General features: G+C 42.5%; 1 protein-coding gene across 1 annotated transcript in view; it reads left to right on the top strand.

Moving 5' to 3' along the window:
* Arp8 (Actin-related protein 8) overlaps positions 1 to 23,582 on the top strand; it is a 47,536-nt gene continuing 23,954 nt past the window's right edge. The window contains exons 1-9 of the mRNA XM_050188112.3: positions 1 to 84; positions 2,251 to 2,421; positions 4,680 to 4,790; positions 5,750 to 5,854; positions 8,040 to 8,213; positions 12,697 to 12,807; positions 16,546 to 16,661; positions 20,196 to 20,349; positions 23,067 to 23,141. Coding sequence (XP_050044069.2) covers positions 25 to 84; positions 2,251 to 2,421; positions 4,680 to 4,790; positions 5,750 to 5,854; positions 8,040 to 8,213; positions 12,697 to 12,807; positions 16,546 to 16,661; positions 20,196 to 20,349; positions 23,067 to 23,141 — 1,077 coding nt within the window. The 5' untranslated portion in view covers positions 1 to 24. The remainder of the gene's footprint in view (positions 85 to 2,250; positions 2,422 to 4,679; positions 4,791 to 5,749; positions 5,855 to 8,039; positions 8,214 to 12,696; positions 12,808 to 16,545; positions 16,662 to 20,195; positions 20,350 to 23,066; positions 23,142 to 23,582) is intronic.

The following is a 23,582-nucleotide window of genomic DNA, read 5'->3' as shown; positions in this document are numbered from 1 at the left end:
TGTAGTCAATCCATTTTTAAGAAGATGGCGCCGACACCGCCGAAAAAGCAACCGGTATCAATATTTCCGGAGCCTTCAGTGGAGGTAACAGTTATTACAGTGCTGAGCAATTAAAAATGTCTCGCAAGACAGCGCCTCTAAGTATATTACTTTGGTTACGATTGCACTGCGTGCGCAACAAAAACAGCATGTCCAGCGGTATGTTCATTGTCGGAAGGCATGAGCTCTGGCGACTGTTTACACCGAAAACTCTATAAGCTAGAAATCTGTCGTGTATGTTACGTTAATGTAAAGCGCTCTGCCACTTTGGCTGCACTTTCTTCGCCACTTCTTAACAGTGCGCTGTGTCGCAGTAGCTCTTGTCACGCGAGTTCATTGCGGCACTGGCAATATTTGCACTGCGCGTGCAAATATTGGATAAGTGAAACATGTGCTGTGTCGTCTGCTGTTGGCGGCTGCGAACGTATAAAGCCACCTCTTCTTTTTTGTCGTTATATTATGTCTGGTGGGAATACTCAATGGTGGCAACAAGCGGCTCACTCATCACAAAATTCAGCACACGAGAAAGCCGCCCTACCAATAGAAATTTAGCACTTTCCAAGTATCTGCGAACGTCTAGATGACCGCTCCGCTTCCGAACATTGCCAGTTAAACTGTTCTGATCAAACAGCAGAAAGCCCTTTCTCATCCACGCTGTTGTTTCTAGTACACTACGGGCAATCCCTTCAGTATCGCGATGGTTGATTATTGTTGCGGGCGCAATTAACTGGGATTTTTAGTGCACTGTACCCGCGTCACTGATCGGGAAGCGCAGCTCGGTGCCGTCTGCACTGCCTGTACAGAATTTCAAAGTAACAAGTGCAGGAGTGCCGTAAACTCAGAATCGGGCCTCTATTCACAAGAAAGTCGCTAAGTAAGCTGTTTGTCGTCCCTTTATTCATGTAACGATGGATTGAAAAGAGCATCCTCGTAGCGATGGCCACTCGCAAATGGCACTTATGGGGAAAAAGAAATAAAAGAAATTGCCGATATGGGTCATGGTTCCTGTGTGGTGTTAAATTGGTTAGAGTGCTGCAGCAGGCCTGTGCTGGCGCAATGAAACAGCATATGAGAGTGCTACACTCCCTGTACAATCGCCTTATGCCCTTTCGATTCATTGTGCAATATGCAATGGCTCACGCCAGTTGACTGCTTCTGGAGAATCGACCCCTGCCTCTTGCAAGGACCCTCGACAACTTCTCACAAGTGCAGGCGTACACAAAACCTTTGCAACATGACACAAACAGTTGCATGTAAACACAATAATGAAGGCACTTCCTTAACTAGTTCGAATGAACTAGTTAAGGAAGTGCATTAAAGGAACTGGAAGTGCATTAAAGGAACTAATTCCATTCAAGCACTGCGATCATTCGCAGTGCTTGAATCAATGATGTTTTAAAAGGTCAATGAGCTCATGCATTCGAAGCACTGTCTTGGCTCATGCTTAGGTGCACCAATGTGTAGTAGTGACAACTACTTGTGTGCCTGCAAATAAAGCATATATGCAAGGCTCCTGACGTGTTGACCAATGGAGACACACATACTCGCGCACACTGAAAAAAAGAAAAGAAAATGGCAGTCATTATGCATGATGTAGACCTATTTCTGTGCAATTATCCTGCATGGTGGCAGGTAACTGAACTTGAAAGAGAGAGAGACTAGATGGAAAGGCAGGTATGTCAACCACGCTTTGGCCCATTTGGCTACCCTACTGAAATTGAGGTGCTAGTTAAAGTATGCATGTCATGAGCAGTCATAGTGCTCCACTGCTGGGCACAAGGTCATTGGTTCGATCCCCAAATTTTTGCAGCTGAATTCCAGTGGGGCTGGAATGCAATACTGCACATATATTTGAATTTAGGTACCCAGAAAAAAAAAAAACTCACCGCCTCAAAGTTCGACCAGAACCATCCGCTACAGTGTCTCCCAGGGTCCCAATGCTGCTTTGGAATGTTCAACTCCACTAATCATCCAATTGAAATATTTGCCATCGATATGCTCTGGTGATATAAGGGTGATAATGTAACTGATTATATAACTGGTGATATGTAAGAACATAATCTTCCCTGCAATATTGATCCTTTCATTGTTTTTGTTACCTCATCACCCTGTAGCTGAGTGATCATCACTGTACTCATTTGAAAGATCGGGAATAGTTTTCATGAAGTGTGACCACTTTGCACATTCTCTGGCGTATTTTGTATTTTACAGCCCATTCAAGCTACAGCTATCGTAGTGATTCACCCAGGGTCTATGTTCTTGAGGATAGGACGAGCTTCTGACTCCTACCCTCATACGATACCGCACGTGATTGCAAGGCCATGCCTGTCGGAAACCTCGGCACCTCATGTTGACCCAATCCTTGTTCCTGAGGTTGACATGGTAAATATTTTGCATACGTTTTGCTGACTGGTCTTATACAGGTTCTCAAAACTGACCAGAACCCCTCAAGTAATGGATCATTTGCCAAATTCATGAAGATGGTTTCACTCCTATGCTCCACTTTTACCAAAAATGCTAGTCCACAAACTAAATGTCTAACCAAAGCGCAGAATGCTTTGGGTAAAATGTAACAGCAGCTTTTGTGTATATGGAATTTGCTTCATAATTCAAATTTCTCTGCTTTGCTGTGGCTTCATTATGTTTATATAACAAGTTTTGGATCAGATTGGGACTCGTCATAAAATTTTTATTGTTGCGGACAAGAACGAGTACTTTTTTTCACTTGCTGATTCTTACAAGTTTTCATTACTTAATAAATTTGGAATATTGTCATTCTTTCAAATCACTAGCAGAGTAGGAAGTTCTAAAGAAAGGTGACAGCACACTAATACACAACTACTGCCCTATTTGTATTTTACCTTTTTTCGGCAAAGTTCTGGAGAAATTAATCGAATTGCCTCTAACCAAATATATCACTAAATTTAATATTCTCTCCATGCCAATTTGGCTTTTTTGTAATGGATACTCCACAGATTTGGCACTCAAACATCTAACTGCCCAATTAAAAAAAATAATTGACGAAGGTCTATTTGCAGGTTCAGTTTTCACCCATCTAACAAAGGCATTCCACTGCTTAAACCATAGTATCCTTTTTGCTAAGCTTGAGGCTATCGGTGTTCTAATCCTGCGCTCTCACTATTAAAAAGTTACTTATCAAACAGAGTTCAGGTTGTGTCTGTGTCTAATGTCTATTCCAGTCAACAAACCACTAACATTGGCATCCCTCAAGGATCCATCTTAGAACCGCTACTGTTTTTTATTTATATTAATGATCTACCTAACTGTTTGTCGTCTACTAAGTGCTTTCTGTACGCTGATGATACTACCATATTTGCCTCTGATAAAAACATGTTACTTCTTATTAACGAGCTAAATGCTGATCTAGAAAATGTTTTAAGTTGGTGTAATGTTAACCTATTATCTATTAATGCCACCAAGACTAAATTTGTTGTATTTTCCTCACATCAACAACATTCGGCATCCTTCCCTTCTTTAACTTTTGGCTCACACTCTATTTCTCCCAATCCATGCTCATCTTTCCTTGGGATTTCTATTGACTGCAACTTGAAATATAAAGATCACATGTTTCACATAAAGAATAAAATAGCATACAGTTTTGCATTCTCGTCCCTACTTTACACATAATACATTAATTTTGCTATACCACTCATTCATTCACTCTCATATTACCTAGGGCATAATATGCTGGAGTAACACTTATAACGCTCACTTGGCATCCCTCCAGGTAATCCAGGACTAATCCATAAGAATCTTTACAAGCAGTTCACGCTTTGCAAATGGAAGATCACTACTACATGAAAACAATATCCTAACTATTTCAGAACTTACCAAATATAATCTAGGGATTTTATTCGACAAATATATGACTGAGGAACTACCATCGATCTGCTTCTCACCTAGTGACCTGATAGCTCATAGTCGCACTATATTTGCACTCAATAATAATTTCTGTCTACCTAAAGTGCGTACTAACTAGGGTAAACAGACTGTGGAATTTTCCGCGGTATCATATTGGAATACTCTACCACCTAGAATCAAAAATGAAAAAAAGATTTCTACCAATTTAAAGAAGAACTAAAAGCCTTCATAAAAAATACTTACTGATATTGTCCGTTCTTTTTCTAATTTTATTCTGATTTTTGTATTGTCATGCTGTTTACAAGTGTTCTTATTACTCATATGCTATAAACATGTTTTGATATTACTCTTAGCTCTAATCTGTACTACTGTTGCTTCAAACATTGTGTACCATCATAAGTGTCTTTTAACAGGAGGTCCTGATACAGTCTTCGACTATGGGACCTCCTTATGTATGCTACGCAGATGTAATTTTCTGTATTTTTACCAATAAATGAATGATTAAATTGTAAAATTATGGTGTCACTTTCCTGCCTGCCAACGGATTGTTCATTGTTGTCTTATAACATAATTGTTACCTGCATGTTCATGGACCTCATTCTTCTCTATAATTTTCTTTCTGTTGACTTATTTATTGTTCTCCCTTTTCTCTCTTTCCTTCTTTCTAATAGTCTGCAACTATTGCTAGCTAATGTAGAAACTGCAAGGTGATATTTTAGGCCAGTATTATTAAATAAATGTTCTACATTTGCACTCAGGAGCCAGAAGTGGTGGCCACTATTGAAGAAGGGTGCGAGGTTGTCGGGAACCTTTTGGCATCGTGTTTGACTTCAGAAGGAAGGATACGTTACACCTTCCCCACTGACAAGGCAAGTGCTTTTTTTCTAGATCGCGAACACCGTCACAGGCAGACCGTGGTAAAACAAGCAATACATGCAGTTTTATTAACTTGTGATGGTTTAGCTTAACCTATTCCGAGTCATCATTGCTTCCTATTCATTGTTCGCTGTAAATGTTAGATGCTTCGGGCTCTAATTGCAGCCTGGTGTTTGCTTTAAGGTTGATTTCATAAAATGGCCTCACTTTAAAGGACATCGCCTCACGAATCTCCTGCTGCAAAAATGTTTCGAATCCTTCGAGGGTAAGCAGTGTTAGAGGCAGTTATGGCACCGATGCATGCCTTTCTTTCTCCTTTCATCTCCACTAGCACACGGGAAGCTACACAGGGTGCATGCAATGGAATGAGGCCCCGGCCAAAAGCTGTTTTTTTTTTTTTTTTGTAGAGCACAGATTTTAGGCGCTCATTCCTGCAGCAAGTGTTGGTATCCCTCATAACCGAGCAAACGAGCACAGCGAAGGATGACAGCGCGAACACAGCGAAAGAAAGCAATAGCAAAGAGAGCGAGATGAGGAAATGGGGAGAAGCAGGCAGGCAATGGAGCCATGAGGCAGAAAGTGGAGGAGTAGGGTATGGTGAAATCGTGAAAAGAAAAGCGTAGTGCAGTGCAATATGGACTCTGTGGAGACAATGGTTATGAAATGACACTGGAGTAGCGTGTGCCGTCTGTATGGAAACAAAGCCCTGCATGAGCAAAGGTCTGTCTGCAGCAGCTGCTGTGAATGGGGCCACGTATCAGCCACGCGCTGCCTCTCACGATCTCCCGATTAGCGAGGCAGTCACGCCACACTTTGCTTCATTTGCAACATGCCGCATGAGACAGATTATCCACACCCACCAATATATCGCAAAGTAAAAACATGTACAGAGCTGCACTAAAATTTCGCATTACGGAGTATGGTAATCATCGGTGAACTTTTTTCTTCCCAGATTCATCACTTCAATCAGCATGTGAAGCCAACAATCATTGAAGAAAGGTGTGACCTCAATTGGACTAACACTGATCGAGCACAGGAATATTACGTTGGAGAGGAGGTGAGTACTATTTTGTTTGTTGAGATATAGATATCTCATCACATCCACGTGAAGTTGCGAACTTATTCTTGCGCGTCTTGTGTTCAAATAACAGGGTATAGTAGGCAGTGTAGTTTGACATTGCAAGTGTTATTGTGGTACTTCAGAACAGGTACTATGGGTAGTACTAGTAGATTTTTCTGTTGCAGCAATCCGACACATTCAATTCATTGCAACAGGGCCAAAAATTGGATGAGTTGCTTATTGCTCGTTTTCTGTGAAAGCCACATAAACCGACACACTTCACTTAGAAGAAAGATCCAGCATCACAGTTTAGTTGCAACTGAGAAAATTCCACGAACCATGGAAGTTACGTGCAAGAAAATTGAAGGATTATAAAATAATCGGGGTGTAAAATTCAATGCATGGAACTAATCATATTTTATCTAGAGCAGGGGCTTTCCTTTGCAAGTAAAGCTACTGTCGCCTTGTTCTCCAGTGGTGTTTTCATGGTCAGGATTGACTGCCATCACTTCATAAATTGGCTCTGCATTTCAATATTGTCATGGTCTTGTGTGGCAAGGAAGCAAGTCCACGGCTATGGGCTTTGAGAGGGGATGGGAAGTTATGACTACGTTTTTCATGCCATCTCTTCGACAAGTCCTTTGTTGATGCAGAGGTCAGCCTGCTGAAATGAGTGCTTCCTGTGTACCAGGATCATGTAGCATTGTCATCATTGCTATTCACATCATCACATGTCACAGTTAATCTCTGGTAGGTTGGATCGCGAGTTAGGAGCAAACGGAATACGCTTGCCTTCTAAGCCAAACTTGACGCTACAGCCATTGGTCTGCTCGCCGCTTCACCTTCCTATATAATGTAGGGATGATGGCTCGCCACATCGGCTGCTGTCATGTCGTCTTACAATTATGTTATATTTGCCGCCCTTCATTTTTTGTTTGCATATTTTCAGCTCAAGGACCACTGCACCAGAACCTCGGCACCACCTTTTGTGGCAGTGGCTGTTTACCTGTTGTTTACCTGTTTGGCTCTTGCAACTTGTTCTCATGGCTTATTGCTAGAACTTCCTGCAATGATAGCACTTTGCCTTAATAAACTTGTTTGTACATATAACTTATTGGGTTGGGAAACAGCTTCTTGTGCAAATGGTGGCATCTGGGTTGTACTTGAGTGGCCCTACATTATTTACTGTTTTTCATACTAAATTTAAACAATGCATCTATGTGATACATACAGTATACCATTATAGTTGACTTTCATAGAGTGGTACAGTTTAACGCAAAAGGATAGACAGTTGGTCGAGTTGTTACGGTAACATGGTCTTGGCTTGTAGCGCGAAGTGAACACGGACACAGAAAGGAGCAGACAGGACGAGCGCTCGTCCTGTCTGCTCCTTTCTGTGTCCGTGTTCACTTCGCGCTACAAGCCAAGACCATGGTGCAGTTTACATGTCACATTGCTTACAAGATCCAAGAAGTTGCATAGAAGTCGCCTGTTGTTGCCTCCTTTGGGATCAACTTTACTAATATTGCTCTCAATGTCAAACGTAGAATCCAGCTTTGCATGAATTGTGGTAATGCACTACAAAAATGAGAAAATTCGCTTGCCACATACGAAGCACACTGACTCACAATGACTTGCTTGCAATGCTTTAACACATACTACCCCAACAGTATGCTAACTTGGGCTAGTTGGTACATACTTTTGCAAAGGAACAGCTCTTAAGAATAGGACAAGGGAGATGACAGACACAAGCACTGTGTGTTGCCTCCCTTGTACTGTTCTTTCTTAAGCGCTGTTCCTTCGCAGAAACGTACTGCACTGTTACTTGTACAAAAGTTCGATGTGAAAAGCCCTACCCAGCCAGCTGGTCAGCCTCAGGCCCCCAAACATTCCAGGGTTAAGCTCGGACCCGACACCAAAAGACTGTTCTATCTCACGGCCAAGCTTCGCTGAAAATATGACCAGTCCAACAGTGACATGGCAATGTTTCGTGTACCACTACGAGTATTTGCTGCTTGCGACACTGTGCAAAAGGCAGCGAGCCTTAATTTACATAATTATGCCGTGGTGATCGCTGTCTTGTTGCTTGACACTTTAAAAGTCAATCTCAGAATTTTTTTTCATTATTTACACAACTGCATCTACTCTATGTATTCATTTTCCCTGGTGCTCTGCATTTTAGGTGCTGTACCTAAACCCTGAGCAGCAGTTCCACATACATTGGCCTATCAGGAGGGGCCGACTAAATGTGCACTCGGGCGTTGGAGGTTCCCTGGTGTCGGTGTTGGCCCATCTAGAAGCCATCTGGGGCACAGCCATTCAGCAATATCTTGAGATTCCGCTGAAAGACCTGAAGGTGAGACGAGCATGTAGCTTTGTGCTATACACATACAGTCGAATCTCGATAATTCAAACTCGAAGGGGCTTAAAAATTTGTTCGAATTAAAGGAAACTAATTGAATGGAGGACTTACCTGCACTGACGCATGTGCACTGAGCTAACGCATGAGCGGTTAGTTCCATAAGATTTATTCACACGTATTTACAAATTACAGCCAGTTATTAGGCGGATCGGTGCTTGTACTGTCATAGGTGACGGCGGGTGCACGCGCATATAATTAAAAGAAACACACCATGTCCCGTGAAAATTGCCCCTTCAAGCTTTTGGTATGCTTCACCGCGTAAAACTGCTGTATTGGGACGAAGTTTTGGGACTTTCAGAAACCGACATCATGCAACGCGCCGTGCATTTCGCGCTCCAAAGCCACTGGCGAGGATCACAAAGGCGGAGTCAGCACCATTGCTAACAGCGGCGAATTGTTTAAATAAAAAACACGGCGTCGAACATCAAGAAACTTGGTTGTGAACGTCGAAGTAGCTAGTCATTGCCGCGGTGTGGCTACGGCTGCCAGCGGATCTGCTTGCGAGAGCACCGGCTCCAGGCAGCGTGATAATAAAAATGGCAGTGGTGGTGACTTTGATTAATGCCGTTTCGGACCTGCGGTCATTGCAAGAAGTTCGGAAAATCGGACGGCGAAGGATTCTTGCGTCTGAAATTTGAAATGTTCTTATACATTGACTCTATGGGGTACGTGGTGGTGGTGCAGCAGTAACAGAAGTCACTAACCCGTCACTAGCAGAAATAATCGGTGATGCGCGGCTGCACACGCCTGCGCACAAATTTCCACACATTTTTTTTTCTTCGCACGCGATGTTGAGTCTCTCCTAAGCTCTTCCTCTATGGCGGGGTCATAGGAATGCTCGTCGGAGGTGCTGGCATATAATTTGGTGCGCTGCTGAGAGCATTGTCGGAGTGCAGTATGTTCGAATGAACCGTCGCAAATACTTGTGTGCTCGAATTACCAGGTGTTTTTGCCCGTTGGAATACACATAACTTTGACAGGACCACGGCGTCAGTTCAAATAAACCGAATGTTCGAATTAAGTGCGAATTAACGCGATTCGACTGTACCTGTACAGCCAATCAGAATATGAGATAGAAACTGTTTGAATATTTTAAAAGATTATGCAGATCTCATGCACATGTTGGAATCCATGTAAAGCGAAGCTTTTGTGAAGCAGTTCATTTAATGCTATAATACTGTTTGTCTTCTGCACCGTGTTTTGCAGTACAGTCTGTCTGTCCGGCAAAATGTCTAGATGTGGAGACACGCACCAAGCGACCCACTTGACCCATGTGACCGCGCATCGCACTTTCTCTCTGAGATCAGGGGCGCGATCGGAGATATTCTGTTCGATACGCGTTCTGTTCAGTTGCTGCAACATCACAAAGTTGCAGTATGCAAAATTTGTGACAGCGGGGGGGAGAGAGCAGCCAATCAGGAAGCGGTGACCTCCCCGGAAGTTTACTTCCGTCGTTTGTCGTCTGCTTGCAAACAGTATACTACAAAACCAAATGTTTCTCGTCTTCCAAATGAATTAAATCTTTATCTAAAAAAATGTATTTTTTCTTCTCAAGCCCAAACACGTTTTCAAATAGTAGTACGTGTGACTACTGCAATTTATAACTATTAGGTTCTTTGCGTCGTCCCTAGGTGGTGTCGCGCACAGCGAGAAGAAAAAAGAAAAAGAAAACGACGGGAGGAGTGGCGCACTTTTCAAGGGGCAGCGACAACATTCCAGTGGCTCGCTGGCACCAATGATGTTGTCGATTTATCTGTACAACCAACAAATTATTTGTTTCGAGAAACAAAAACGACGCCCGAATTCACTTTCTGCCATTTCTTCAAACGCGTTTCGCACCGCCACCCGCTCTCCTCCTTCCTCTAGAAACGCCAGCGCAACAACCTAAGTTCCCAACGGAAGCGCCATTTTCTCGAATTAAACTATGGATTGGATTCAAACGTGCTATTCCGCAGCCGAAAAGGCCGCCTGTTGGATCCAATCCAATCCACCAGACGCGCCATGCGAAGCCGTATGATCGCTCCAAACTTCTCAACTCCCGTCGCGTTCGGACGAAATGCTCGGTGGGCGGATGATTGACAGGAGCGTGTCGTCATTTTGACGTCACCAAAAACGGGGCGGTGCCCCGCGGCTGGCGACGTCGGCGCGAAGTAGGCTAATCGCGCGCGCCGGTAACCGAACGAACGCGCCGAACAACCATCTCCGATCGCACCCCAGCCCACTTTTCATTGTGCCATCTCCGGACAGGAGGCACGGATTATAGTATAACCTTGTTGATACGATCCCATTCTGTACGATTTCTCGGCACCAACGTTCATGATTGAGAACAAAAAAACTGACCCAGTACGGTTCCACTTATATTTTACCAGTTCATACGTTCCCGGAAAACACTGTCTTTTGGCACCAAAGTTCAGTAGATCGCCAAACTGCAATAATATGATACGTGTTCCGGGCACTATATCCCAAGTGAACAAGAAAAGAAGTGAAGCACGCACGATCGAGAACAATAGCCGCTAAATTGCTTGCAGTTCCTTGCATCGCTTCTTCTGAGGGTTATATGGTCTACTGCATGAGCAAAACTTTGAATGTCTGAATGCTATGCTAGTGAAGTTTATTTCCACATCTAATGTCTTCTTGGACAAAATTCAGCCATTGTTTCTAGTCAGGTAGCTACATGTCTACCAAAAAAGGCTCAGTCATTATATCGAATCCTGACAGCAATTGGCAGTAGAATGCCATACAGACGTGCTGTCTGTATTTAAAAAGACACTAAAGGCAAATATTAAGTAAAGCTAATGTGGTAGATTAGCGCTCGAGAATCTCTAAGGTGTCATTATTATCCCGAACATAGCCTTAATAATAGAGAAATTGAGTTAAATGTAGGACATGATTAGAGACTCCCCCGGGGCATTCAACTATTTGCCCGCTGATGAAAGCACTCCTTAGTCAAATTCTGTCACTAGTACTGAACCACTCATTGCAAAATACATCCTTGTACTGTATTATAAGACGAAATAAAATGCTACTTGTCCAGTTCTACTTCATCTTCAAAAGAAAAGAACTCATTGAAATTACCCTTGACAATGACGTGGGCGGTCGAAAGGTTTCGTTTTCACTTGACTCTGTGCCGCCCACGCTTTCGAGTTTCACTAGCTTTGTTATTGTGCAGCGCTGCGCTGGTTTTGCTGGCTCGTGAAACTCGCACAAACTGTGAGTAGCAGAGGATTCAACTTCCATGTGAGGTCGCAGAGGATTCAACTTCCATGTGAGGTCACAGGATGCCCAAATGGTCCAAGACACTTGACCAAAATTGTTACTCCTTTACTCACCGATGACAGCAAAGCACCGTGATGGCGGTGTGTGCAACATCACCACTCCCCCTGTTGGGTAGCGGGAGATTTGAATTTTGAAAGAGGTATTTGGACCCTTCAGCTGCAATTTTCTCATAAACTAAGTCTTTTATTGGCACAAAACCAGCTTTGCAAGGTTTTTGAAATGGTATTTAAATAGTCCACGTTGACTTAGTATTTACCTTTAGTGTCCTTTAACCCAAACTCTATGTCCTTGTTTGATGCCATTCCTTTCTTGCAATTTTCCAAACCAGCCACTACTGACTGTTGTATTATTGGTTCACCACACCACAGTTCGGTTCCTTTTTTCATGCTGCTTCTGTGTTGCTTCATGCATATTTAAAACAAGGCTTCTTATCTTTTTTAATTTATTCTTTCTTAGTTTTTTTTAACCCTCCCAAACTTTGCAGACCGTGGCTGCTGGTGCTGTCTTGCCAAATAGCTAACTCACAAGGCAGCACTCTTATAATGTATAAAGTTATTATTATAGTCATCTGTTCTACCCATACAGATGTTCAGGTGACAGGCTCTGTTTTCTGTCAAATTATGCAGTGAAGCAACAAACAGTAGTACTTACATATCCTTACTGCTACATATATGCCTTCAAGCACATAATTTCTTTGATAAAGCGAAGCTTGTTCTCACTTCTTACCTGTGGTTTGGTGCTTCTGCTCAGTTAGTCTGCGGGCTAGTAAAGTGGGCCAATCCTGGAGATGGTGTAATCTCCAATTGCATGAGTCACGTGGTTCACGTGGTGGGAGTCTCCAGGTCTTGTCGCTTTGCCAAGCAGGTGCGCTATTGGTATGCTGCCATACATGTTGCAGAAAATTATTAATGTTACAGCACCTAGTTAACCGCTTCACAGAAGCTTTGCTTCACATGAATTCCAACATGGGCATTGGATATACATAATTTTTTTTTTAGTTTTCTCTTTCTCTGTGTCTGTACTTAGGTGCATGCATGTGTGGACATGAAGGGTATTGCACTGCTAGTAGTGTGATCAAAAAAAAAAAAAAACTGTCATCTTTGAGTCTTGCCTCTGATTAAGTCTTCCTGTATTGTTTAAGCACTACAGGGCAGTACTGGTCATACCAGACGTGCACGCCAGAGACCACGTTCGAGAACTGATGCAGCTCCTGCTCTGCAAGATGGGCTTTGGTGGCTGCTTTGTTGCCTTGGTGAGCCACAGAGCTTTTGTGCCTGCTCTTTTACGTGCAAAGAAAAAAGTTTTTCGACTCCACTGCTGTAATGCCTGTAATGCTTCTATGTACTATTTGGTATTTGGTTTTTCTTTCCAAACCATTTCACTGCTGTTGGGCTCCTGTAACCTTTACTAATTGCTGTTGCCCCTCGCACCTGCACATAGTATTTGGTGTCCTTTCATGTGCGATAGGTAGCACATGTATATTTGTCAGAGCTCTGTCATTTTTTATTTTATTTATTTATTTTTAGAGCGAAGCTTTTCTTTGCCTCTCTCTCTCGGTTTGTCAGTGCTGGCTGCACCCGCCGTGGTTGCTTAGTGGCTATGGTGTTGAGCTGCTAAGCACGAGGTCGCGGGATCGAATCCCGGCCACGGCGGCCACATTTCGATGGGGGTGAAATGCGAAAGCACCCGTGTGCTTAGATGGTCCCCAGGTGATCGAAATTTTTACGGAGTCCCCCGCTACGGCAAGCCTCATAATCAGAAAGTGGTTTTGGCACGTAAAACCCCATAATTTTTTTTATTTTTTGGGGGGTGGTGCTGGCTGCTGCTGCCTTGCCGATTAATACAACCTGGGTCACTGCATATGTGCCCAAATATGCAACTTAGCCCACTGGGTATGTGCAGGAGGGCATGTAAAACTGGGTATGTGTCCAAATAGACAAGTTGGGTCGCTGAGTATGGTCAACTGGGCGTGCGGCACTAGGTATGTAGATATTCTTTGCCAGTCCCTCAGAATGGGAATGTGCCACTGGGTGGGTGCCCGAAGAGTAAAGCACAACAAAAGACAAGAAGTGAAAAAGTCGGCAGCAGAAAATTGAAGTCAGTTACAGATTAGTGAAGAAGGAAAAGTGAAGGCTTTTCAGTGAACATCAAAGAAAGCATTGCTTATAACCAATTCCCACACGTACGCAAGTTCCATCAATTTCTAAGTTAAATAAAGCAATTTTTGTTTGCCTGAATTGTTTCAGTGTTGCATAATTGTAACAAAAAAGAGAATCTGTACTAGCATAAAAAATAATCTGCCATTGAAAGTAGGGATTTTTGTGCTTTAGGCTAGGGAGGTTGTAAGCAGGTGGCTGGTAATGCAAGCCACATTATTTTGACGCACCAGCTCTTTTTTTTTTTTTCAGGCGTGCCCAATTATTGATCTTATTCCAAGCATTGTGTGACCTGCAGTGCAAACATAAAGCAGCAACTGAAATTTCATCTGTCATGCGATGTTGTGTTTATAATGTTTTTTTAAATGCATAAGGGTTTCTATGTCTACCCAACGAGAAAACCTGTCTTCCCGTCCGTCACGTAAGACGTTCGCTTTCAAGATAGGGCCCGCAGCAGTGAGCGAATTCACCTACGTGCTGCCTCTTGCTTCAACGTGAACTAAGTGGCGAGAACACAGTGCTCACAAAGCTATCAGCACTCGGTGCTCTCAGTCCCCATCGCAGATCGCACAGCATCATCGACCACATTTACGTATGTCTATGTACGAGGTCCCAGACATGACACAGTTCAATTACGTCACATACTACAGCATGCATCAGCCAGTGCTCATCTACCAAAAAGCAGTGGCATGTTATATGAATGCATTATCATATAACATGAGTGAACATTGCTGCTACTCGCCTCTTCATCGTCTCATGCTGGTCTCGGTTAACATTTCGGTGTTGCAGCCACAGTTATTCATTTAACCATTCTTTCGCGGGGTTTCTCGCAGTTATACCAAACACAGTAGCATACGACGACGAAAGAGCAAGTGATTAGTAGCAGATGCTTACGCATCATTTAGATAACTCCCACAGGTGTTTCTGCGTGTAATCTTTTTGTATATGATACATGTGTGTCACATTATGAGTAAGACAACACTCAAGAATTTTCTTAGTTGTTTTGAGTGTTGTTCAACCAGAAAGTATAAACAATGTGGTCTTGATGTGCTCCACACCATATCCTAACATCCTATTGCAGACTCACTGTTTGCGTGTTGTAGGGAATGTCCAGAGAGGTTATGACATTAGATTTACACTTTGTTCTCTTAGGGCACTGGAAGTGTGCTATTTCCTGCTTTGCTGCATTACTGTACTGTCTACCATCGGCCATTGATCCAATGGCGATTCCATCAGTTATCACACATGCATAGTTGACTGAAGAGTGGCAGTTATCATGCTTCTCCGAATTTTCCGAAACACAACCGATCAGCAGGAACAATAGTGTTTGTGCACACAATGCTCATGCCACCAGCAGAAAGCATAATGCTTCCCTGTTTTCCCTGCAAAACCAGTCTCGAGAAGTATGACGGTGTATCCACTCGACTAGGCTGTCCTTGCGGCCAAACACGCTATGCGCCATTCAAGTCTCTGGAGACCTTTTAATGTGCCATGCGCAGGCCATGCATGTGCCGTCGATACCATAACAGCACAGCAGCAGCGGCGAAAACGCACCTCGAGAGTTTATACAAGTGCTATGGCATATTGTGCCTGGCGATCCCTCGGAACAAAGGATGCTTCACTGGCAGCCATGCAGCTGTCACAAGTGCTGATCACACCTCACTGTTCACTCAAGGCAACAACATTGCCCTTCGACTACTGGAAAGGCCAGTCTCCTGATGCTGACAAATTGGCTGTCACAAAGGGGCCACTAATTGATGACAGGGTCATTGTAAAGGACTCCCGGGGAAAGTATGTCAACGGCAGGTTCACCGTTTGCCACGTGGTTGCCTTGTATTGTGCAACGTTGGAGACAAGAGAGCCGACAAAACGGTGGGATGTTGGAGACAAGTTGGAGGTTGAAGACAAGTACGGGTTCAGCAAAAAAAGTGGGAGTACTGCAGAAAGGTGGGACGTTGGGGCCGGGATAGAATGTGAATAGTTTGGCATTTGCGATTGGCCAGTGAATACCCTCGACGAGTGAAAGAGGGAAATAAATGGCATAAAAAGTGCACCTGGACTGCTTTGGAGAGAGACACGGACATGCAAAGACTCCGATAGTTGGAGCCGTGTTTGTAAAACTTGAATTACGTGCTTTTGAATATAAACCTTTTTCTGTACTCTTAACTGTTGCTCGGAACCCTTCTTTCTCTCGGCACCTGGCACGGCACCATCCATAGAACCTTCGTGGCTGCACAGACCCCCCGACTTCACAATAGGCAATAAGAACTTTCACATTCCTCATATTCCAACTGCCGGCAACACAGGAGCCGGGATGCATGGGACCCATGCATGTCACTGTCTGATAAATTTTGTTTTGTTAACATTCTTACTGTTGCTTGGAAATGAACCTGGGTGCACATCAGATGAATATGAAGCAAAAGAAAAGAAAGAAAGACGTCAGAAAATGTAATGTAGATATTAGTATCATACTTATAAAACACTGAGCAGAAATGGCTTGCCTAACTTGTTTTGCGGTTGCTAGTGGAACGAACATTAATTTCCTAATCTTTCTTGTTTTTCTGACTGCCCAAAAATTTTCAGCCTTGGTTGTTTACTGATTAAGCTGGTTGCTTACTGATTGATTGTTAAGACTGCCAATTTCTGTGACATCTGAATGATTGTGACTCGTTTTAGTTTAGCTAAGGGGCAAAAGGCATTATGTTCTGTTTGGATAATTGACATTATCTAAGGTCTTACTTGCTCAGTTGCGCTTTCTCCATGTAAGTAATGATTTCTTCAGCTGATATTGCGTCTTATCTAGCAAGTGTGAACCTTTTTTCTTGTGACTGCAGGAGTCTGTCTGTGCAACATTTGGTGCGGGCCTATGCTATGCTTGCGTTGTGGATGTGGGTGACCAAAAGACCAGTGTCTCCTGTGTTGAAGACGGTATATCTTCGCGAACAAGCAGGTGAGTTGAACATGTTTTCAAGAATTCGTGCCCCAAGGTTAGTTGGGCATGACGATAGCATGAGACGGCATTCATCTGCTTATTGTTTGCATGTGTTATGTTTAAAACCCACGTACACTTGTCCAATGCAAGAAGCCTGTGGATGGTTGGGGATGGACACTGCATATTGTGCACGAGATGCAGCTAGACGGATTTGTGGATCCTGCACCCTATCTATTCAAAGATGTGCACAGATGGTGCCTGATGATGTCTGCGTAGTAATTTTCACTTCCATGTCCATATTTTGGGGAAAGTCCCTTTCCGCTAGAGAATGTGTACAGAGCAGCACTTTAACAAAAATAATTCTGATGGCAAATACTTGTTTCAGTTTATGACTTCTTGTTTTAAGTCTGATGTTCTCTTGCTTACCATCTCGCTGATGTAAAGCTGAATTCTGCATACAGGGCATTTCATCAATCACTGTCTCCCGTCATCAAAAACAAAAGGGGATTCAAGGCACTAAGATAGCATAGTATAGGGATTGAGAATCATTGCAGTGGCAGATGGGTAAATGTCTGGTAATTTCCAAAAGGGTTATTAGTCAGTTATTTTTAATTAAATAGTTCAGTGTGTGGATCACAGTTGCAGGATTAAAGTGGGTCAGGGGTCAAACGATAGCCAGTAAGTAGAAATCATGAGACTGTCGTCACTTGCAAGATAAGGGATGTCATTGGCATTGGTATTCTACTCAACATTTTTTGCAAGCCTCTCCTACTAACACTAATGCGAAACTGTGTAGCACACAAACATACCCTTCGCAGATTTTAAGGATGAATCTCTTTAAAAGGAAGCTTAGGCTCGGGCCCTACTCCAACGCTACCTATTTAAAACATAAAATGCTGAAATGTGTTTCTGAGGTAACCCCTTGGTTAATTCCAATGAAACTTTTGCTATTTGAGAGAAAAAGTTACATTTTAGTGACTGTTGGAAGCAGAATTCTGATTTAGGATGCGAATTTTTTGTACAAAAATTGCAGAGAATTGGTAGTGTTAAAACAGATAGAAGCACCCAGCTACAAATCCGCAACTCAGCACCAAGAACAGATATTGCTTTCTGTAAATTGTGTCCATCAGAACATCCAAAGCAGGCAAAGCTGATGTATTAATTCATATCTTACATGAATTTGTTTTAATGTATACAAAAGGCTTTGCAAAAGTGCTACTAACATATGTTTGATGCATTTGAGAGCCACGTAAAATACATAAAATTTGTCTGCTTTAAATATACAATCAGATGCAATTTCCAGAATTGTGATATTGCCTTTCATTGCTGAGTTACAAAGTTGCAAACTTGATAGTGTCGTTTTCTGAAAATTTGTGATTTTCAGTAATTTGTATCATAAAATTGATGGCCTAAATAAAAAATCCACTACCAACACTGACTAGTTTTATACTTTCTTTTAAATGCAACGAACCTTGTCAAATTTGGTGCAGGGGTTGCCGAGAGAAACGATTTCTCCTTTCCCGTGTATTCAGATAGGAGCCCCCAAGCTAAAGCTTCCTCTTAAGCAGAGTGTGAAGGGTCTAGAAGCATTAGTTACATTTATCTAAAGTGTACCTACTTTACTCTGACAATGACGTACAAGGTACCTTCTTTCGAGAGCTCAGAGTCTTTCTTAGGGCAAGAGCGTTGGTAGAGATAAAGGAAGCTTAGAAAAAAGGTTAAAACTTTTGACTCTTGAGGTCATAAATACTGCCGTATGTTCACAAAGTTTGCAGCTGCAAAATGGCATGGTGCTGACTAGGTTGTCAAAAATAAGATTATGTTTGTGAGGCTGTTTCAGCTGATGCTGTACTCTCTGTTGATCACTTTTAGGGATGCTTTCACTTTTGTATGATGTGGCATCTGGTGCAACAGCTCATCGGAACAATGGATGTTCTGCCAGCTGGCTTTGCCACTCAGCATCCGCTAAAAATGACAGCATCTTCAAAAGGTGGCCAACTGAGGACATCGTTCCTTTTTGTCAGCAGGTCTTTCTTGTGCAGAATCCTTGCAATGCTGCTCTTTTGAGTAGTGTAACTTATGGGAAGGTCGGCTCTAATGCAATAGCCATACGGAAAAATGTTTGCAATCCAGAATGTTTCTTATTGTGATCAGTTCAATTATTCAAATTTCGCTGTTGAAATAATATAATGTTATAATAAAATAACATTTGTAATGTTTGAATATTATCAAATCTTATATATTTGAATCAAATCGAATATATTGCTGGCTGTGCGGGAGCAAACACGGTTCTTAGCATTTGTTTTTCATGCACTCTAAGAATATTGGGGCAATATTGTGCTGAATTTTGTGATAATTTCGTGCTGCTAGTGAAATTTCACTTGTAAAGCACGTTCAGCCACTAAATGTACGAACTGTGCGGGAAAGCCAGCCTCTCGGTAGCAAGGGGCACAGGTTTACAGAGAGAGAGAGAGTGAATTTTTTATTTTATTTTATTTTATTTTTTTAGCAGCACTACCCCCAATTCTGAGCCTATTGCTTGACAGCAAGTGCGATGAGTGACGACTGGCACAGGGTCAAACGTCTCTGAGTTTATGGGCATTTGATGCGACACAGGCTGGCGAGGACAGCTAGTGTGAATTGCTAAATTCTCCAAGTTAACATGATCCAAATACACAATATTTTAGTATAACGGCTTACTAGTGTAGCTTTTTAACATTTACAATGTAATTGCAATGTTACCACATAAATTAGCCACACTTTCTAATAAATGCATGTGCATATCATTATTTGATATTTGATTTGATGTTCGTAGCTAAGTATTCGATTCGTGTTTGAAAATTTTGATATTCGCACACCCCTACCTTAAACTCTTATCATCTAAACACACCTGACACCAAAAACCACACCCTTTGACCTCATAATTTGCATATACAGAGATGCTTAACAATTCATTTTACAATGTAGCAATAATGACCAGAATTCCTTGTTGCATTCATTTGACCGATTCACCAAATGGCATTTGTTTCTCTGTATGTCTCAGTGTTTCCTCCTATCCACCCGGCTGGCCTGCACATGGTTTAGAGTATCTTACAAAAAGTAAAGGCGGTATGCACACTGATGTGCCACCACCAAAAATAAATGTTAAGGGTGCTGACAACCACACAGAACATGTCATGAGATTGTGATGAATATGAAGAGACCATGATTTTGTAGTGATAGAATTGAGCATGTTTTTTGCTTGCCAACAGCAGCAAGCACAATGTGTGAAAGAAAAAAAAAATGGAAGGACAGGTAAGCACGATCTGCATTGCAGTTGCGGCATCTTTATCTTCACTTAGCATACATCATTTATGTGATGTTGCGAGAAATCTAGCTCCTATTGTGAAATAAAGCATATTACGCTTGGCAACTCTCAAAAGTGGATGTGATTTGTTGAGCAACAGTTACGTTTATGCGATTTCCACTTACTATGATCTTACCTACCTCATACCATTCCTGCTTATGCCTGGCTCCTTTTCCTTTTTACTTATTTTCCTTCTAAAATGAAAGGCTGACAATGGAGTATGGGGGAGCTGACATAACGCACCTGTTCCACTACCTGCTGCGCAAGTCGGGATTTCCCTACAAGGAGTGCGACCCTTCAAAAGTCTTGGATGCCTTGCTGCTGCAGGAACTGAAGGAGAACATGTGCCATGTTAATCTGGTGAGTGTACATGCAATCATGTGACGTCATGTGTTCATGAGTTTCATGAGTGGGTATTGCCAGCCTCTTATAAGTCCACTGCTTGACAGAGGACCATTCTCAAAATCGGTTGCAACCCATCCTCTGTCATCTGAATCTACAATGCCTGAAAGTTTTCTGAGCTGCTTCTAGACCTCTGCGGCCTTCCCTCAGAATCCATTCCGCTGAGGTTCAACCACATGCACGCACTCCTCAAGCAATGGCGACAAGCGACAGCAGCGAGCGTCAAGTTTGGTTGTTGCAGAGGGCAGTATGCCACCATCCCTTGTGGCACTGCTGCTTTCTTGCCGCCATGGAGAAAGGAAAAACACTGGGAAAGAGCATGATGTCAGGCAGCTAGCTTCAGCAAGCCAACCTCTGCTGATATTGCCCCTCCTTTCCTTGGGGGCTCATTTGCACATTGGCTCTTGGGAAGTAGGCCGTCCTTGGTTGCCAGACCTTTCAAGGCATTGTTTGCTAGCGCCCATAGACTCTCACGCATCCGGCACTAGCACAGTGGACACTGGTCATGCAAAACCTCAAGAAAGCGAATGTATCTGAAAACAGTCGCCCAAGAATACCGCCACAGGTAAACTTAATGTGTCAGTGCCACCTTTTAACTGTGCAGAGCTTATTCAATAGGGAAAAAGAAGTCCTCAAGAAGATATAATATCCCCACTCTCAATTACCTAATTTTAGAAGAACAAGTGCACTGGACACAAAGTTTATTTACTGCATTGAAGAGTGTGGATTAAATATACTATTTTCCAAATGGTATGAGCTAATTTCTGTAAGCAAATTTTCACAGTGGAAACCAAAAATGCCATTGAACCTTTAAAAAAAAAAAAATGCAGGTGCTTTTATCATTAAACCCATGGACAATTCAAAGCAAACCCATAATACTCCTGGAGGTTGAATATCACAGCACCAGACAGCTCTCTAGTAACCTGCACATGAAGCACCACTATGTAGTTAACCTCCGTTAATTCGACCCTGACAGGATTGAAGAAATTGGTCAAATTATCCAGCAGGTCAGATTAAACAAGGGGTATAAAGTATGTTAAAACACACGGCTGATTGAGTTGACCTTCTTTGTGCAATTCTAACACATTCCTGAATAGAATGTGCGTTGATTTTTTTATGGATTCGAAGTAGAAAACGAACGTAGAGCTGACATTAGAGTTCCTAAACAAAGCAGAAATCAAACACGCACCTAATTTTTTAGCAAGGAAACCGTAACATATGCTTCTCATCCTGTCAATAAAAAAAAAAAAAAGAAAGAAACCAGTAAAATTTACCTTTACAGAATGGAAATTTGTGTACTTCATGGCCATTGTCATCACTCTCACACCGCACTTTATCATTGTCTATAAAGAACCACAACATGCTGTCCTCCGTATGGTCCATAGTGCATTTGATATTCTGCATTTATCAAACATCTCTGCAACAGTTGCAAATGGGATGGTAGCCTACTCCTAAACTAACCACTTCACTAGTTCGTTCTGCAATGCTTGCAGCTCTTCTGAATGACTAGAACATGTGAATAGGGTTGCTGCCACTATCTTAACATGTAAAATAGCTTATTATTTGTATGTGCTTTTGTAATCAGACTGAAGGCGATTTGTTGTCATCGTCATGCTATGCAAGAACTTGTTCTGTTGCCATCCATAGTCCCCATTTTGTAATGGCAATGATGATGATGCTGGCGAAGCTCGCTATGCTTGTAGGCAGTTCCGAACGCCGCAATCACGGTTAAATTTTTGGTTTCTTATTGAATTGCACCAGCGCAGGAAATTTTTGAGCAAGCTTTCTTTGAAAAAAAGGTGCGCATTAGATCAGGTAAATACTGTAACAATTCATTGGGAACTACTATCCTTGCTTGATTATCATCCTAGGGCAGGCTGAAAATAGGCATCTTTTATGGGAGATGATGTGTGTTCGACCAGTTCACTGTATCCTGAGCGCTGCTCAGACAGACGCTGTTTTTATTGAAGTCACCAGCGGGGTCGCCACTGGGGTCAGGCACATGTCTGCTGACCACTCAAGTTCGAATTATCCGACGAAGGCCAATTTCAGGATCAATATAACGAAAGTTTGGGCCCATAGAAATTTATGGGCACCAGCTCGGACTTTCATTCAGGATTGAATTACCCTAAGTTGAATGAATGGAAATCTGCTGTATGTGCTTATAACAAATGGATATAACTAAGGTATTTTCGTGTTATATATGACTTCATTGTTAAGGAGTTTGGCTGTATAATAAATAGTATGGGCCCAATGAAGTATGGGCCCTTGCCCGAAGAAGCCTAGGCACATCCTACAGTTACATTTAGTGTTTAATGGAGAGCGCAGGTAAGAGCACAATGCAGATTTAGTGTATATAATGTCCGTAGCTTGGCATTTATGTGGCCTGCTTTGTGCGAATTCTTGCAAGACAATGATTGACCGTTGGTCCTTGCATTTCTGATAAGCATTCGACACAGTGTCTGATGTCCTCCTGGTGCATAAGTTATTTTTTCTTGGCCTGCATCACACCATCAGTAACTGGATTTGTGGCTGTTTGAAAACAGGCTGTTCTTTAGAAGTAATGTCCTGGAGAGCACCATCTGAGAACAAAATTTTGTTACGACTGTTGTCTAGGAAACAAACATGTTAGTGTTTGTTCTGTGATGCAACAATCATGTTTTCCTTTCTTGTAGGACATATGTGGAGCGCAGGAGCGGTCTTTCCAAGTGAAGCAACCAGGCAAAGCACTCTTCGAGTACAAAATCAAGGTTTGGGCATATATTAATAATATTTGGGGAAGTGAGAAGAGCCACATACCCTCTGATTTCATGCAGGAAATTGAAGGAAAAGAAATCAGCCGATCCAATGCTTATGTAGGGATCGGTGTTAAAGGTGCACTGCGTTAAATGTTTGAGCCACATAAAAGGCCTAGTTTAAGATCATTAGATAGAGAGGAGCCTCCGTGCAAAATTTGACGTTTGAAATATGAGCAGAAACGTCAGAAAAGCTAGCAAAAATAGCCATTGTTGATACTGAAACTGAAAAAACATCACCATTACCACTTGCCAGAAATGTCACGTGGGCCTCTTCGATTATCTGTCCTTGACAGTCTCAGACTGCCCAACGTGGTGCAAGCCAATGAGTGTTGCCTGTGGCGTCTTGGACAGTCTGGGACTATCAGGGATGGATAATCGAAGAGGCCCACAACT

Source organism: Dermacentor andersoni, chromosome 2 (assembly GCF_023375885.2).
Source record: "Dermacentor andersoni chromosome 2, qqDerAnde1_hic_scaffold, whole genome shotgun sequence".
In the NCBI taxonomy this organism is placed as follows: domain Eukaryota; kingdom Metazoa; phylum Arthropoda; class Arachnida; order Ixodida; family Ixodidae; genus Dermacentor; species Dermacentor andersoni.
This window is presented reverse-complemented; position numbering and strand designations above follow the sequence as displayed.